Below are 15,869 nucleotides of genomic sequence, written 5' to 3'. Positions count from 1 at the left end.
CATAGAAAAATCAATGCAAGATAATAAGTAACTGCCTGTTACAGTCACTCCCTGTAACCTTTCCCAAAATGGAACTATATGAGCATTTCTATTAACATTTGAAAGAGTCCAGAGATGTGTTACCAATCATAATCTTTGATATTGATGATCATACATAGATCTGAAAGGACCAACAGGTACAAATTCTCTGATCTCTCTTCATAGAAATTATTGAGCAATATAGTACCTAGGTCAGGGATCCCAAAATGTTTTCTAGGGGCTGTGTGGACATTTCCACCACATTTTGAGCCCCCCCCCCCAAACAAAAATAATTTCGGTCCTAGAGGAGCCTTTTCTGAAATAGGAACTAAATAGAAAATGGCTTTTGCTCATTTCCTTTTTTAAAAAAAGCCTTTTACACACCTAACATAAGCCAGGAAGTCCTCAAAACGTAGTTGAAATAGTAGACGTAGAAAATATTTGAGGGCAAATATCTGACCCTAACCTAGAAGATATGTGAGGGCAAAAAAATCTTACTGATTTTTTCTAGAGGTGGATGTGATGTGTGCGTGGGGGGCCCTTCAAGGTCTCCCAGAAGACTAATGCAGCCTCTTAGCCTTCTACAGTTGCTCTTTCCTGACCTAGGTGCTTTATTCTGAAATCTTCCCACAGAGAGAGAGAGAGATTTGCAAATGGATTTCTAATGTGATTACTCTTAAGTGTTTTGGGGCATGGAGGCATGGTATAGCCCTTTTAGTTCCAGTTGTGGGGAGGCCTGCTATGCCTGGATGCTGAGAAGTTTGCCAATGTTGTAATATTGAGCTTGGACTTTTTGAGCAAGGTCAGACTAAAATTTGGTCAACTTACTCCTTCACGTTTTGATATCTGCAACTAGCAAATGATTCAGGTTTTTTCCAGCTACTCTTCCCAAGCTAGCATGGCATAAACAAATAAATGGGTCTAGTTTGCACAGGGGTGCCGGCTTGGCAATTTGTAAATGTCAGAAATGAGCCTGTAAAAACTTTAAATTCTCCACATTTCAATCATAATACATACAGTCTGTTTTCAAATAAAAGACACGAATAAGAAATTATGCAAGTTATTTTATTTACTCAGATACTTTCCCCTTTTTTCTTTAGTTATGTTCATATCTGATAATGAAAGTTTCAATCCTTCACTGTGGGAGGAACAGAGGAAACAGCGTGCACAGGTGGCTTTTGAATGTGATGAAGATAAAGATGAAAGGGAGGCTCCACCCAGAGTATGTAATTGCTTTAGTTAATCATGATTTATTAAACATGTTATTATTTTTCACTCTTTATGTTTGAGCTACTAATTGTTGTGGACAGGATCTTGCCGAGGTGTATTACCTCATAGCTCTTTTCCACTAGTGTGTTCTTGGTTTTTTGTTTTTTTGAGGTTTTGAACCTTAAGATACTTGTGAAACTTTTGAGGGCTATTCTCTTAGAAAACTTGAAGTGGTTTTGGTTTGTAAACTCTTTGTATGCTCTCGTGGTCTTTGAGCACAGGAAGGCACATGGTGCAGCCAGCTCCTGAAATTAAACAGATCAGTGCCATGTCAGTTTGTGGTAAAGAGACTGCCTGAAAATAACATTAATGTTATATTAACTTATGTGAAGGCTTTCATGGCCGGCATCCATAGTTTTTTGTGGGTTTTTCAGGATATGTGGCCATGTTCTCAACAGGAAAGAAGAAACCTTAAAGTTAGCAAAGTTTGGCTACCAGTCCTGAAAAACACTAAAATGAAGACCCAGCAAACGCATATGAAAACCACCCAAAGTCAGTTTTTCCCCCCCAGCAAACAATGGATATCTAATTAAACAGACACAAATCCTGTTTGCATATCCTCCCACTTCAACACTTCAACAACAATACACAGATTAACATGGAAATCAGCCCAGGATCACACAGTATATATATACCCCACTCGCTTCCATGCTAGCATTCTGTGAAGATGCCAGCCACAGATGCTGGCAAAACATCAGAAATAAACTCTTCTAGAACATGGCCACATAGCCCGAAAAACCCACAGAAAACTAATGTTAAGTTACCTCATTTTAAAAGATGGTATTAAAATGTTGTTTGTCAACAAGTTGGCTTTGAATTCTGGCAGTTACAGCAATCCTATGAATAAGAGCTGTCCAGTAGACCTATCATCAATAGCCCAGCTCAGGTCCTGCAAATTCAGAGCTGTGATTATCAAAATGTGATAATTATAAATACAGGTGCATGTTATGTAATCTGGAAAGCTGAGCATGTCTTGACCTGACAAGACCTGTATCTAGAGGTTCAGCAATCAGGGAAATACATGAATTCCCTGAAGACAGGGTTGCATAAAAATTTGCAGGTGTTCCAATACTCCATTCACTTCAGTAGGGGTACAGTTTATTCTTTTTTCCTTTGCAGATGATGATCACATTGATACTCATATGAATTTCTGAATTACTTTTTGTAATGTGACTTTTGAAAATGAATTTCTTTTATTTAGGAAGGTAATTTGAAAAGGTATCCAACCCCGTATCCTGATGAGCTAAAGAACATGGTCAAAACAGTTCAAACAATAGTACACAGACTGAAAGATGAAGAAAATCCAGAAGGTGCTAACAAAGAGACAAAGCAAGAAAGTCAACAGGTTGCAGTGAAGGATGTTGGTGTAAAGGTTAGTGTCAGTATTCTCTTTGAATCCGAACCACGTTTTGTAATATGATGCCATAATTTTTGTGAAATACTAAAATTTGAATCATCTCATTTTTATGCATTTCCATAAATTATTGCAAGGAGAATTGTGCTTGGTGTATTCAAAAAGTAATCACCTAGCGAAGGCCACTGGAAAGCTTACATTAAATTGAGAATAAAGTATTGAAAGTCATATAAATTGGTCACTGTTTAATAAGTAACTTGAGTGCATCCTTGCCTTATGTGGAGGATCCGTTCTGGACACACACACCCCAGCGTAAGGCAAATAAAGCATATGTTCGAGCCCCATTGAAAACAGTGGGGCTTATGCCCGTAGCGCAGTGTGCATACCACAGGCGTATGCATCATTGCCTGTTCCATCGCACGGTTTTCAGCTATAAGCTGAAAGCTGCATGATGCAGGCACACTGTAAAAATAAAAATAATAATAAAATATTAATAATAATATACTGTACTGTATATACTCACGTATAAGTCTTGAAATTTTAGACAAAAATTGACACAAAAAACCTGAGTTGACTTATTAACAGGTCATTGTAGGAACTGTACTTTAACTAAAAAAAAAGGAACCATTCCCTGGTGAAAAGTGAGAGCTTAATCCTTCCTCAGAGCACCTAACAGAAGGATCAATCCCCTCTACTATCTCATTCATCCGGGGTGAGCACAAACAGTTATGCCTGCTGGAATTTTGTATGTTCTTTGGTATCCTTTCCCTTCTTTGTTACATGCTGCTAAGTTTTATCCTTGACTTATCCATGGGTCTTATCAAAATCCATAATTTTGGTCCCTAAACTTTATCTTGATTTATACATGAGGTTGACTTATAGTTGAGTATATACATTAAATTCATCACTGTTTAGTTAGTAGGCTCATTCTCTGCAAGGGGACATGCAATAAAGCTTGACTGGAGGAAAAATGGGATTCACTCTATGTGACCCTACTGTAGGTGTGTGTACTTACATACAACAGGCAAGGTAAACAGTTGCCTCCAGAATCATTTCCTGAGCATGTGTGGAGAGCAAAACAGAAAGAAAAGTGGAAAGCAGATTACCCTGCCTCACCACCTGACTTGGCATGTAGAAAAAGCATAGATCTATAAGCCATCAAAATGGGAATCATAAGAAAAATGGAGGCTGTTGAAAGAAAAACACCATCCCAGGATGCATTTTGTAAGAAGCTTTCAAGTGGCCTCCAGAAGATTCAAAATGTTTTTATTCCATACAAGGTTTATCTGACCTGCTTGTTTCATTTCACATGTGCATAATCTTAGTTTTGAATGTAACATTTGCTTCATTCATGTTGAACTGCTCTTTTTTTTGTGTAGTACAGTGCACCCGTGCCATACGCGCCTTTAACTGTAGGCGGAAGACAAGCCCCATTTAAAACAATGGTGCACCCACCCCGCTGTACACAAGGGTGTGCATCTATTTTTTAAAATGGGCTTGAGCATACACATTTTCCTCTTTATGGGGGTGGTGGTGGTGGTGTCCGGAAAGGATCCCCCATGTATGGGGAGGGTCCACTGTATAGGCATTTATCACTATTCTTGCCATGTTATTTCTACCTCAGGTACCAAAGTTTCTATTAAAGAAGATGTGTCCAGGAACACATGTGCTTTGTTAACTGAGGTATAACTACTTTTAATTGGGTGGTGCAGTTCTGGAAAATAATTCTTTTGATTTTTGACCCGATATTTCAGACTGGGAATTAAGCCAACCCATTATGAAGTATAAGCAATAAATGCTGCCACCTGACTGGAGTCACCAGTACTTCAGCAGGTAGAATCTGTTGCACAGCTGCACACCTACTGATATGAAGTATCTCAGCCATCGATATGTACACACCTATACATTATTGTTAATAAATATATGAGGCTTTTTTTCCCATTGGGAAGCTTTTTCCTGACAATGTTAACTTTAAATCTGTCGTAGACTTCAGAAGTTACTCCAGCAAAGAACAAAATGGAAAATGAGCAGAATATGATGGGAAATTGTGTGCAGAAGCCTAAAGAATCAGATGCTGAGAACAGTTCTGGAAACATGCAGATGAGCAATCAGATTAAAACATCAGAGAACACAAAACCAATTGCTAATCATGAAGATACTCTTGAGGTACTGTATGCCATATGTAGTGTGCAAAGCTGAGTAAAATACACTGAAATATATTTTTATATATGTGGCCTTAAAATTGCAGTTGGTGCAGCCTCAGAGAAGAGGAAACGGGGACATAGATGGTATCTTTCCAGGTCCAGTAACTTTCTGAATCCATCAAAGACAATCAGAGAAGGGTGTGCCTTTTCAAGGAATAGCACATGATATGCTATACTGCCACACCACATAAATGATAATAGTTTTTTAAAAAAATTATTACGCACCAACCATAGATGAACATGACACTGTTCAAATATGAAACAATAAAAAAGACATTGGCGGGTTACAGACCGCCAAAAAATACGTAGTGACTACGTATTAGGGTTAGGAAGGTGCGGTGCTTCCGCACCTCCCTAACCCTAATACATAGTCACTATGTATTTTTTGGCGGTGGCCGTTCCAGACAGCCGCCACCATGTTTATGTCTTGGACGCATAGCGTCCAGACGTGTCGCGGCACCTCGCGGCGTCATAGCTGCGCCGCGGAAAGAAGCTCCATTTTGGAGCTTCTTTTTTGCTCCGTAACGGAGCCGTGCGGTTTGGCTGCAGCAGCTCCCTCATGAAGCAAACAGCGGCGGCGGCAGATCACCGCAAAGTGGCGGTTTATAACCCGCCATTGTTATCAAAGGTGTGCAATCTAATAAAACTTTTTTGGGTAAAGCTGCCTTGTGTATTAGTGCGCCTGATCAACATGACTTGATAATATACAATCTGTATCTCTCTCCTTTAGTCAGAAGAACTATCCTCAGATGAAGAAATGAAAATTGCAGAAATGAGACCACCTCTTATAGAAACATCAATTAACCAACCAAAAGTAGTAGCACTTGGCATTAGCAAAAAAGGTAGAGTTTTTCTTTAGTATTCCGAATAAAGTGTTTATTCTTCTCTTTAGATATATTTGTAAGAAGTCATTAAACTTTTCATAATTTAAAATAACATTTTAGTTAAAATTTTATTGTAACTGGGTGCAAGCTTTTAAAGTTGCTCTGTAGCAGTCTTGTTTAGTCAGTTGAGCATATTTTCACATGTCTTGCCACTTTGGAGTATTGTGTTACAAGTAATTAAAATCATTGCACACAGTTTGTCTTATACTTCCATCAGTTAAATGAAGTGAATATTTCAGTACTTGAGTCACAAGCATAAAGATATGTATCTTGCCCATCTTCAAGATTCTCTAATGAATGTGTGTGTGTGGAGGGGGGGATACCTGTAGGATTTAGAACATAACAACTTGCTATTGTCTTCCATTGTTCTTTTTTTAAAGCTAGCTGACTAAAGACTACATTAGAATCTATGGTGCAGGTTCTGTTAGTGGTTAAAAAATATACATACACAGACATTTCTTTTTATTTGTACTGTCTTAATTGTATTCTGGATATTTTATTTTTACTGCTTTTTTTACTATTATACTGGTTTGTTTTCTAAATGTCCATAGCAGAACATTTCATGTACAGTCCCATGTGGGGTGTTAAAATACATACCCTTGACTGATTGTGAAAGTAGGATGATATGAGTGCATGCCACATAGTGTGGTTGCTGAGATTTTAATCTGTATGTGTGTTTATGAGAAATGTGTGTTTAGGGAAATGTTGTGTCAAGTGGTATGTGTCTATAAAACAAATCACATATGTAATACAGAAATTAAAGATAAATTAACATCCATTATTTATGAGGTGTAAGAGATAGAAGTCACATTGGACTAAATGTTGAGTACCTTTTACCCAGTTAATTTTTTTTAGTTCTAAGCAGTTTCATTTTTAAGCATTTCTTTCTGTTAAATGTATTTGATAGGCTATGAACATTATGCTTCCATAAATTGGAAATATGGGTGTATATGCATATACTAAACAGTTAATTCTTTTCAGATGACAATAAAGATCTGGATTCCTTGTCAGATGAACCAACACACAACAGCAATCAGAATAACAGCAATTGTTCCTCTCCTTCTCGAATGTCTGATTCAGTTTCTTTAAATACGGACAGTAGCCGTGAAGCATCACTGTGCTCTCCAGACAAAGAAACTAACTTGGCTATCACTTCCAAAATCAGGTGTGGGAAATATGTAGTTTCTTAAATCTTTGTTGGTTAAAGCCATGAAGCAAAAGGAATAAGGGTTTTGTAGCCCCTTGGAAAATTAACAGGTTTATCATGTCATATGCTTCTATGTAGTGAAGCTCAGTTCATCACATACGGAGTCAGTTTAATAGGTTTGTATGTCTGTTGGTACAAATATATGATGAGCAGTATATGCTGTATAGAGAGCCAGTGTGATGCAGTGGTTTAAATGTTGGACTACAGCTCTGGAGACCTGTGTACATTTTCCTGCTTGGCCATGGAAACCCACTGGGTGAGGATGGACATGTCACGGAGTCAGCTCTAGAAACTCCTGTGATAGGTTCACCTTAAGGTTGCCACAAATCTTGAAAGCACACAATAATAGATATGCTGTATGACCAGGATTTTAAGGTGGTTCACAGTTCTGGTTGGGAGGACTTGCCCTGTTTAATCTGTTAGCTTTGTAGCTGTATATCATATGCAGTTTTTATAACAATCATAATAAGGTGACTTCCAATAACGTGATGAGACATGATAATTAACATGGGGAACAGTATAAAGCTACAAACAATTCTATCTGAAACTATGTATGCAGTTACTTTGTTGAAGTTAATGGGGATCACTTGAATAAATCTGTATAGTGGGCCCTTGCTATCTGGTGGGTTTAGTTCCAGGACCCCCTATGGATACCAAAATCCATGGATGTTCAAGTCCCATTAAATACAATGGCATAGTAAAATGGTGCCCCTTATGAAAAATGGCAAAATCAACGTTTGCTTTGGGAATAATCCAAGCCATGGATGGTTGATTCCGTGGATGCAGAGGGCCAACTGTATAACTTGGTGCTGATAAAATCTAGTTAACTGGAGTACATTGGGCGGGGGGGGGGGGGGATAATTTTGAATCTTGAAAGTTTTTTAGTCAAAAGATCTCATTGCCTTAGTTACTGTATATGCCTCAGGCCAGGGCTATCTGGCAGATGGTATCTCCCGATATGTTTCTTCTCGGGATCTGAAGTCATCATGAGAGGCCCTTCTCTCAGTCCCACCACCATCACAAGCACGGGGAGGGGGGACACAAGAGAGAGCCTTCCCAACGTCTGCCCCTAGATTCTGGAATTTCCTTCTCAGGGAGGCCAGAATGGCTTCCTCCTTGTCCTTCTGTTGGCAGGCTAAACTCTTTTTATTCTGAGAGGTTTATAAAACAGAAAATTTTTAAAGAACGGGCTAGGGGAAGCTGCATTCTTTTAACTGAGCTTTTTAAATTGCTTTTATCTTTGGAATTTCATTTTACTCTTATAACTTGATGTTTGAATTGTTGAATAACAATTTTGATTCTTTTATTCACAACAACTTTGAATAATTTAATTCTGTTCTAATATTCACTTTTTATATGCTTTTAATGTGTATTGTTGCTACTATGAATGTTGCTAAAGATCATTCCCAATATAATAATTCCTGAATTGTAATAATGACTTTAGTGATAGCCAGAGGTTAATATAGTTCATTAGATCTTGGTAAAGAGATAAGCAATGTATATATTCAGTTGGGTGTCAACTCATATGCAGAGAAGACTTCTTGAAACTAATAGACTTATGAATTTTAAAACTTTGCTTTGTTTCTTTCAGGCAGGAAGATGAAAATTCTAATAGTTTTTTACAAAATGGAGGTGAAATAAATGTTACTGCAGAAGAAAAACTGGATGCCCAAGACAAAGTAACCAATTTCAGTGAATTTAGATTAAGCATCGAAGAGAGATTAGCTTTGATAGAGAGGGGTGTTGAGCTAACTAGTGTTACAGATGAGTCTCACAGATTACACCAAATTAATAGGAATATCTGCAAATTGACTGAAGAGGTAGGAATACAACCAAATGTAGTGGAAGAAATAAAAACACAGGAAATATCACTAGTAAAGGGATTTTTAAACAACAATAATAAAGAAGTAGTGGAAAATGAAAATAAATATTCTAATCTGTGTCCTATGAACAATATCAATGGACATTCTGAGGAAGTGCCTCCCTCTGCAGAAAGATCAGCGCTAAAGAGAAGTGCTACTGTTGATACTGATTCTTCTTCAGAAATGTGTCTTTCAAAGAGTACTGAAGATTTGTCTCCACAGAGGAGTGGGCCAGTTGTGAAATCTCACAGCATAACTAATATAGAGACAGGTGCTCTGAAAATCTATGATATTATCAACGACCTTGGATCCCAGCAGCCAAATCCAGCAGTAAAATCAACAACAATGGCTCCAGAAGGAAAAAATATAGTCCGGAGCAAGTCAGCTACTCTCCTTTATGACCAGGCATTACAAGTATTTCCTGGGTGTTCATCATCATCTGATTTAATATCCACAAAAACAGTGTTCAAATTTGATTCAAATCATAATCCTGAAGGTACTAATTTGATAAAAGGACAAGGGACAAATACTTCACAACCATTCAGTCCCCCCCCAATATAATATCCAATATAGCAGCAGTATGGCAGCCAAAGAATCTTTGTGGCCCCCAAAACAAAACTCCCTAGCTGAACAAAGCTGCTTACCTCCTCAACGCTTGCCAAGATCAGATACTGTAGACAGCTGCAATTCTGTGAAACATTCTGCCAACATGAATTTCTCCAATCATAATAATGTTAGAGCTAGTGCTGCATATAACATGCATCAAAGAATGAGTGGGAGGCATGTAGAAATGTGGGCTGTTCCACCAAATGATAGACTTGTTTCTGGAGCAACTCGAAATACTCTCCAGCGTCAGAGCAGTGTCTCTTCTACTACTTCAATGAACATTACTGATTCTGGACCTCCACGGCGACCCCAGGTTCCCGAAGGAGATTATTTAACATACAGGGATTTACACTCAATGGGAAGAGTCCCACCTATAATGTCAGGGCCACAGAGACCACTTTCTGCAAGAACCTATAGCGTTGATGGGCCAAATGTACCTCGACCTCAGAGTGCTCGTCCTTCAGCAAATGAAATACCAGAGAGGACCATGTCAGTTAGTGACTTCAATTACTCAAGGACTAGTCCTTCTAAAAGAGCAAACCCACGGGTTAATTCTGAACACTCTCTACTAGATCCTCCAGGAAAAAGTAAAGTCCCTCATGACTGGAGGGAACAGGTGCTGCGACACATTGAGGCCAAAAAATTAGAAAAGGTAAACAACTTTACTTTCTATATTCCATATAGAATATTCCATATTCTTAGTTTTCAAAATTTGTTTGACTATGGAAGTGTCAGAAAGTTTTGGTATTCTTGGATATGCTTAATCAAAGGGCACTCTTCTCTCATTTAATCTATGGCAAGCAGAAGTCCCGAATTAATTTTGCTTAATTTTTGTCATTAGCAGTTTTGATTTTGATAGGCATGTTGTACATTATTTTCTCCTTGGGTTTAGTGTTGGAATATTACTTTGAAAGTAACTTCAAAATAGACTTCTTTGTTGGAAAGCTAAGATGTACTGTATAAGAAAAACATGAGAAAATCAGTACCTGATGACTGTCTTATCACTCCAGCTTTGGGCATGATCACTTGAAAATTGTGCAAAATTCAAATAAGAGCACCTTTATTTTTGTGTCATACTTTTTGAATCACCTAATATATATAATAATTGTATTGGTGGATAGCAAATACTATGAACAGAGCTTTATAACTGGCAAAGTATGGGCCCAAACAGACAGGCCAAAATAATGCTGCTTCAGGTCACTTTGGAGATATGCTGTTTAAATGACACATGCATCTTAAGAGGCCAGAAGTTGCGCCAAAGCTGTGCTTCACTCTTTAGGACTGGAGCGTGGCTTTGGTGCAGCGTCTGGCCTCTTAGGACACATGCATAATTTAAACAGCATACCTCCTAAGTGACCCGAAGCAGCTTTATTTTGGCCTGTCTGTTTGGGCCCTATGTGTGCAACTACAAAATGCAAGGAACTAGCTAAAGTGGAATACAGTTGCTTTGGAGTGGGACAATACTAACTTAAACGAGTAAACTTGCAAGGTTGAGAGCTTTTATAGGCGCTACTAAGAGAAGAGAGAGATGGCTTCAAAAGGTTAAGGGCAATATAATACTTTCTCTAATATACACAGAGAGAAACACATACATGGAAAGCCTGGGGATATTTAATTAGTATTTTTGATGCTCCTGATGGTGGTAAATATTCGAGTCCAATCCTTTCAGAAGTGGGTTCTGGCCATAAGATTTCCCTGGAGGCATTCCCAGCTAATTCCTCTCTGTCCTTAACGAGATACTTAAAAGAGGTTACATTTTAAAATAAATGTGCATTCACACATCTGTTTTGACAGGATTATTGTACTGATGCAGACAGCTCACAACATGTGTTACATTTCAACATAAATGATGTATAATTATGGAAAAGGAGGAAGGCAAATATTTATGTTGTAGATTTAAAATATAGCAGCAAGTATTAATTAAGACAACCATGTTCCAGGGTTGTCTTCAGGTATCAAGTGCATCATGATTATTCTTTTACTTTAATGCTGTTCTTGAGGATATAAAATTCAGTTTCCTTTAGAGCAGAAGTGGGCAACTGTGGATGGCTAGGGGACTACATTATCCCCCTAGAACAGTGATGGTGAACCTTTTAGAGGCTGAGTGCCCAAACTGCAACCCAAAACCCACTTATTTATTGCAAAGTGCCATGTCCCTCTGGCTTTCTAGTAACAAACTCTGGCAAACTCTGTGCTGGGGCGATGGCACATGTGCCCACAGAGAGGGCTCTGAGTGTCACCTCTGGCACGTGTGCCATAGGTTCGCCATCACTGCCCTAGAAGAATGTGGAGAGATGTGCATGCTTCTACAAAAAGCAACAGCAATCCTCCAATTTCCACCCATGCTTCTAGGGACATGGGGCATTTTTACCATGTGTTGAGCTTTCATTAAAAAAGCATTTCCTGGGCCTACATTGGCTAGTGAGGGCAAAAAAGGTGGTGGAAATGCACCCCACACCCCTTAGTAAACATTGTAGAACATTGTGGGGCAAAATAATGTTTAAAAATATTTATTTATTTTTGGCAAGAACTGTGTTTGACCCCTGGGGGCTCTAGGGGGTCTTTAAATGTGGTGGAAATGCCCTCCACCCTCCCTAGAGTACATTTAGGGTTGTTATGGAGCAAAGTATATGTATTTCTGCCAAAATATATATCTTTGTCAAAAAATATTTTTGACCCCTGGGGGCTGCATTTTGTCCACCACTGATTTAGGGAGCTGAACCACTTTTAGTCTGCAAGTAAAGGTTATAACTGAGAGTTGCTCACTCGTCTGTGGCTAAAAACGTGATGGTCCTAGGGTGAATATAGGCTGACAGCTGTTTTGGCATGTTCTGTAAGAATTGCTCTTGCATGAGTATTTAATGACACTTTTCTGCTTTTTAATAGTAATTGACACTGATAAATGCTGTTGTATGGTTAAATTCCTATGCTCCTTGTTTTATGTGAGGTTTTAGTGTTTTTATTGTACATTTCCTTGACTATCTGCTAGACAGAGGGTGTGATTTTATAAGCTGAACTAGTCAATGAAGACCTATTTGTTTCCACTGTTGGAAACGCTAGGGCTCCTTCTGTTTACACACATATTTTCTGATCTGTTACAATCCATATTGGACCTTTTATCTGACCCAATGTGTAATTTACACATTTGAGAGCCCTGTATAGACAGAAGATATTTACTGTATAAAGCTGTTATGAAAATAAATGTTTCCAACAAAACCACCTACCAAAAAGTGAAAGATGAGATAGTCTTTGATTTTAGCTGGTAAGAAGGCCTAAGGGCCAAATACTGTATTCAGGGAAAGGCAATATTACAGCTGTTAAATTAGGCTGTCAAACAAATGTGGAGTGGCTTTTTGGGAGAGTTAGTCTGTGTCTTCTGTTTCTGAATGTCATCAGCTAGAGTTTCTTCTTCCCTTTCCCCTCCTTTCCCTATCCAAAAATACTGTACACGTAATGATAGCTTGAGGTGTGGTGATACCATTTGCACTGTCTCACTCTTTGGGTAGTTAGTATTGCATTTTGTTTCCCATCCTCTCCTTCGTATATGTAGAAAGCTGTTTCCCCCGCACTCTCCTCCGCTTTTGTTTCCCATTCCCCAGCAGTATTCTGGAATGCAGCAGCAGTTAAAGAGCTTTTGCAGCCTCAGCTTCCACCCCTCATCCTGATAAAATATTTTAAATACTTCCCAGACAACCGGATCCTGCAAGGAAGATTTGCTTTGTAAATTGGTTGGTTAGAAAAGCAGGAGTGAATTTTTATACAGAGTAGAACTGTGAGAGCCAGTATAGTGTAGTGGTTTGAGCATTGTACAGCTAGCCCTCCACATTTGCAGCTTTGACTTTTGCAAATTTGATTATCTATGGATTTGATTAAAATGTTCTCTCTAGGAATCTCTAGGTCCTGTAGCATGACTCTGTGGTTAACATCTACTAGAATCTGTGCTGAAGGACCTAGAGATTTTTAGAGAGAATACTTCTCTAGGCATTTGTAGGCCTTCCGGCACAATTCTGTGGACAACCTCTGTCAGATGTTGACCATAATATTGTGCTGGAGGACCTAGAGATTCCTAGAGAGGTGTTCACTCATTTAATTTTTTTTAATTTATAGTTTTCCCACTTTTACGGGGGTCCTGTGCCTACAACCCCAGCAAATGTGGATGGTCCACTGTACTTTGACCCTGGAGATCAGGGTCTGATTCCCTGCTGAGCCATGGAAACCCACTGAGCGACCTTGGGGCCGGAGGAGTCATACACCTGGGATTGAAAAGCTCTGTGATGGGTTTCCTTTGGGGTCATCTTAAGTCTGAAACAACATGAAGGCACATAAGAACAATAAAGAAGAATTCTGAAGTACATCCTGATTTGTGGAGAGCAGAATTAAATGGCACATCTGTGGTTGAAAGTTGGGGAATTTTTGCTGATGTACTCCTTTACTTGCTATAATGTCTTTGCTGATTATCTCTTCATGTGCAACTCATTTTACCTTCTGAAAATCTCTTTTTCTTCCATTCCCCAGCAATATTGCTCTGCAGCCTTGTGGTGGGTTGTGCTAGGGTCAGCAGAGGAAAGAGGGAATTGGTGCAAACCCTTTCTTCCCTTACTTCTGTTGTTTTTGACCCCTTCCATGAACAAAGAATATTTTTGTTGCAGAAAGGGAAATTTGTATCCAATCCTGTGGCCTTCCAACCTAGGTCTGAAAGGATACGCTCATGCTCAGCATGCGCTCAGAAGAATCTTGATTTTTTTAATTCTAAATTTTGTGCTGTTTACTAAAAACAGATTGAAGGAATTTTCTATGTAATGTAAGAAACATAATTGGAGTGGCACCAAGTTTCTAAGTGGGGGGCTGTTTATCATGTTGGTAATGAGGCTTGAATGAGACTTCAGTATTTATACCCAGGTACTTAGATACCAGTAGGGAATGAGGAAGCTGGACAGGACAGCTGCAGGTGAAGAGATTTATTTACAAGTGCTATATACAGAGATAGGAACTGTACAAACACATAAGAGTTCCTCTCAAGCTCACAATATCTATCACCAACTCCACACATCGACACCAACTACTCTGTAACCCACTCACTGTAACCCACAATTGTTTACATTAAGACACAGCCTTATATATCCTTGGCTGATGTAACTCTCCCAGCACATGGCATAAGCCATTACTTCACTGTACATACACAGGTGCAGTACTGAATCCACATCTTGGTTTCTGGCCTCAAGGACATTTATCTACATGTCCCTGCCTTGTCATAAATATCACATACATGATGACTTTGCAGTTCTGTAGATGTTAATTTTCACTGGCAATATGGCTGACAGTTTGGGCCATGCATTAAAACTTCCCAGGGATATCTGTTGGCTACTCTAGGAGATTGATCAGCAAAATGATATTTCTAAAATTATTCTTAGGCGTGTTACAGACCACCCAAAACGGACGGTCTCACGCCGCTGCCGGTTGCTGTGTCCGGGAACCTCAGCAGCCAAACTGCGCGGTTCCCGGGCGCAGCAAGAAAGAAGCGCCAAAATGGCGCTTCTTCCTGCACCCCGGAAGTGGCACCGCAAGGTGCGAGGCGCGCACTCGCGGCGCCACTTCTGGCACGTGACATCTGGACGCTGTGCATCCGCGATGTCAAAATGGTGGCGCCCATCTGTATGTTGCCCCGCCGCCATTTTGATGTACTTGTTACGCACATGGGGCAAGGCGTGTCAGGAAGCGCCGCCCCTCGCGCGTAATGACGGCGTCTCATTGGCCCGTCTGTAACGTGCCACAGATAGCTGAAATTTTCTTATCTAGATAGCTGTTTATTAATTATTACTAGGTCCATATAGTTTTAAAAGTTGTGTTTGATCATTTTATATGGTCAAAATGAAAAGTATTTCTATCTTGGAGCATAAAGTCTGTGTAGACAGTAGTCAATAACTGCATGGTAGAAAGCTGCCAGGAAAACCCCTTAATAGATTTGTCTTAGAGTTGCCATAAGTTGGGAATGACTTTAAGGCACGCATCATCATCAACAACAACAACAACAACAACAATGAAGATTTCAAGTAATTTTTTAAAAAAAAGTATTGAGGGATCTAGGTCTGCATTCCTCACAGGTAATATTAAAATATAATTTAAATCATATGGCTATAAACATGGCGAGTCTTGGGTTAGCACACTTGTATTCCCTATCATCTTGTGCATTAAGAGGTTTTTATTCCATTTTCAATTTTCTGTGATTTCTTGTTATGCCTAAACCACAATTTTCTGCGGTTTTAGCCACGCCAAAGCCATGCTCCAGTCCTTAGGACTGGAGTGTGGCTTTGGCATGGCTTCTGGACTCTTGGGACATATGCATCGTTTAAACAACATATCTCCAAAGTGATCCGAAGCAGTTTTATTTTGGCCTGTCTGTATTTAGCGATAGACTGCCAAGAAGACACACATCATACACACATAACATATTGTTAACCCCTTATG

The 15,869-nt window shown here is 39.2% G+C and overlaps 1 protein-coding gene across 1 annotated transcript in view; it reads left to right on the top strand.

Annotated features, from left to right (window-relative positions):
- ERBIN (erbb2 interacting protein) overlaps window positions 1–15,869 on the top strand; it is a 118,758-nt gene that overhangs the window by 84,722 nt on the left and 18,167 nt on the right. Inside the window, 7 exon segments of the mRNA XM_042449456.1 lie at window positions 1,119–1,240; window positions 2,489–2,659; window positions 4,628–4,807; window positions 5,576–5,687; window positions 6,711–6,894; window positions 8,528–9,343; window positions 9,345–10,056. Coding sequence (XP_042305390.1) covers window positions 1,119–1,240; window positions 2,489–2,659; window positions 4,628–4,807; window positions 5,576–5,687; window positions 6,711–6,894; window positions 8,528–9,343; window positions 9,345–10,056 — 2,297 coding nt within the window.

Source organism: Sceloporus undulatus, chromosome 2, assembly GCF_019175285.1.
Source record: "Sceloporus undulatus isolate JIND9_A2432 ecotype Alabama chromosome 2, SceUnd_v1.1, whole genome shotgun sequence".
NCBI lineage: Eukaryota > Metazoa > Chordata > Lepidosauria > Squamata > Phrynosomatidae > Sceloporus > Sceloporus undulatus.
Note: the sequence above shows the minus strand (reverse complement) of the source record. Positions and strands in the feature narration are given on the sequence as shown.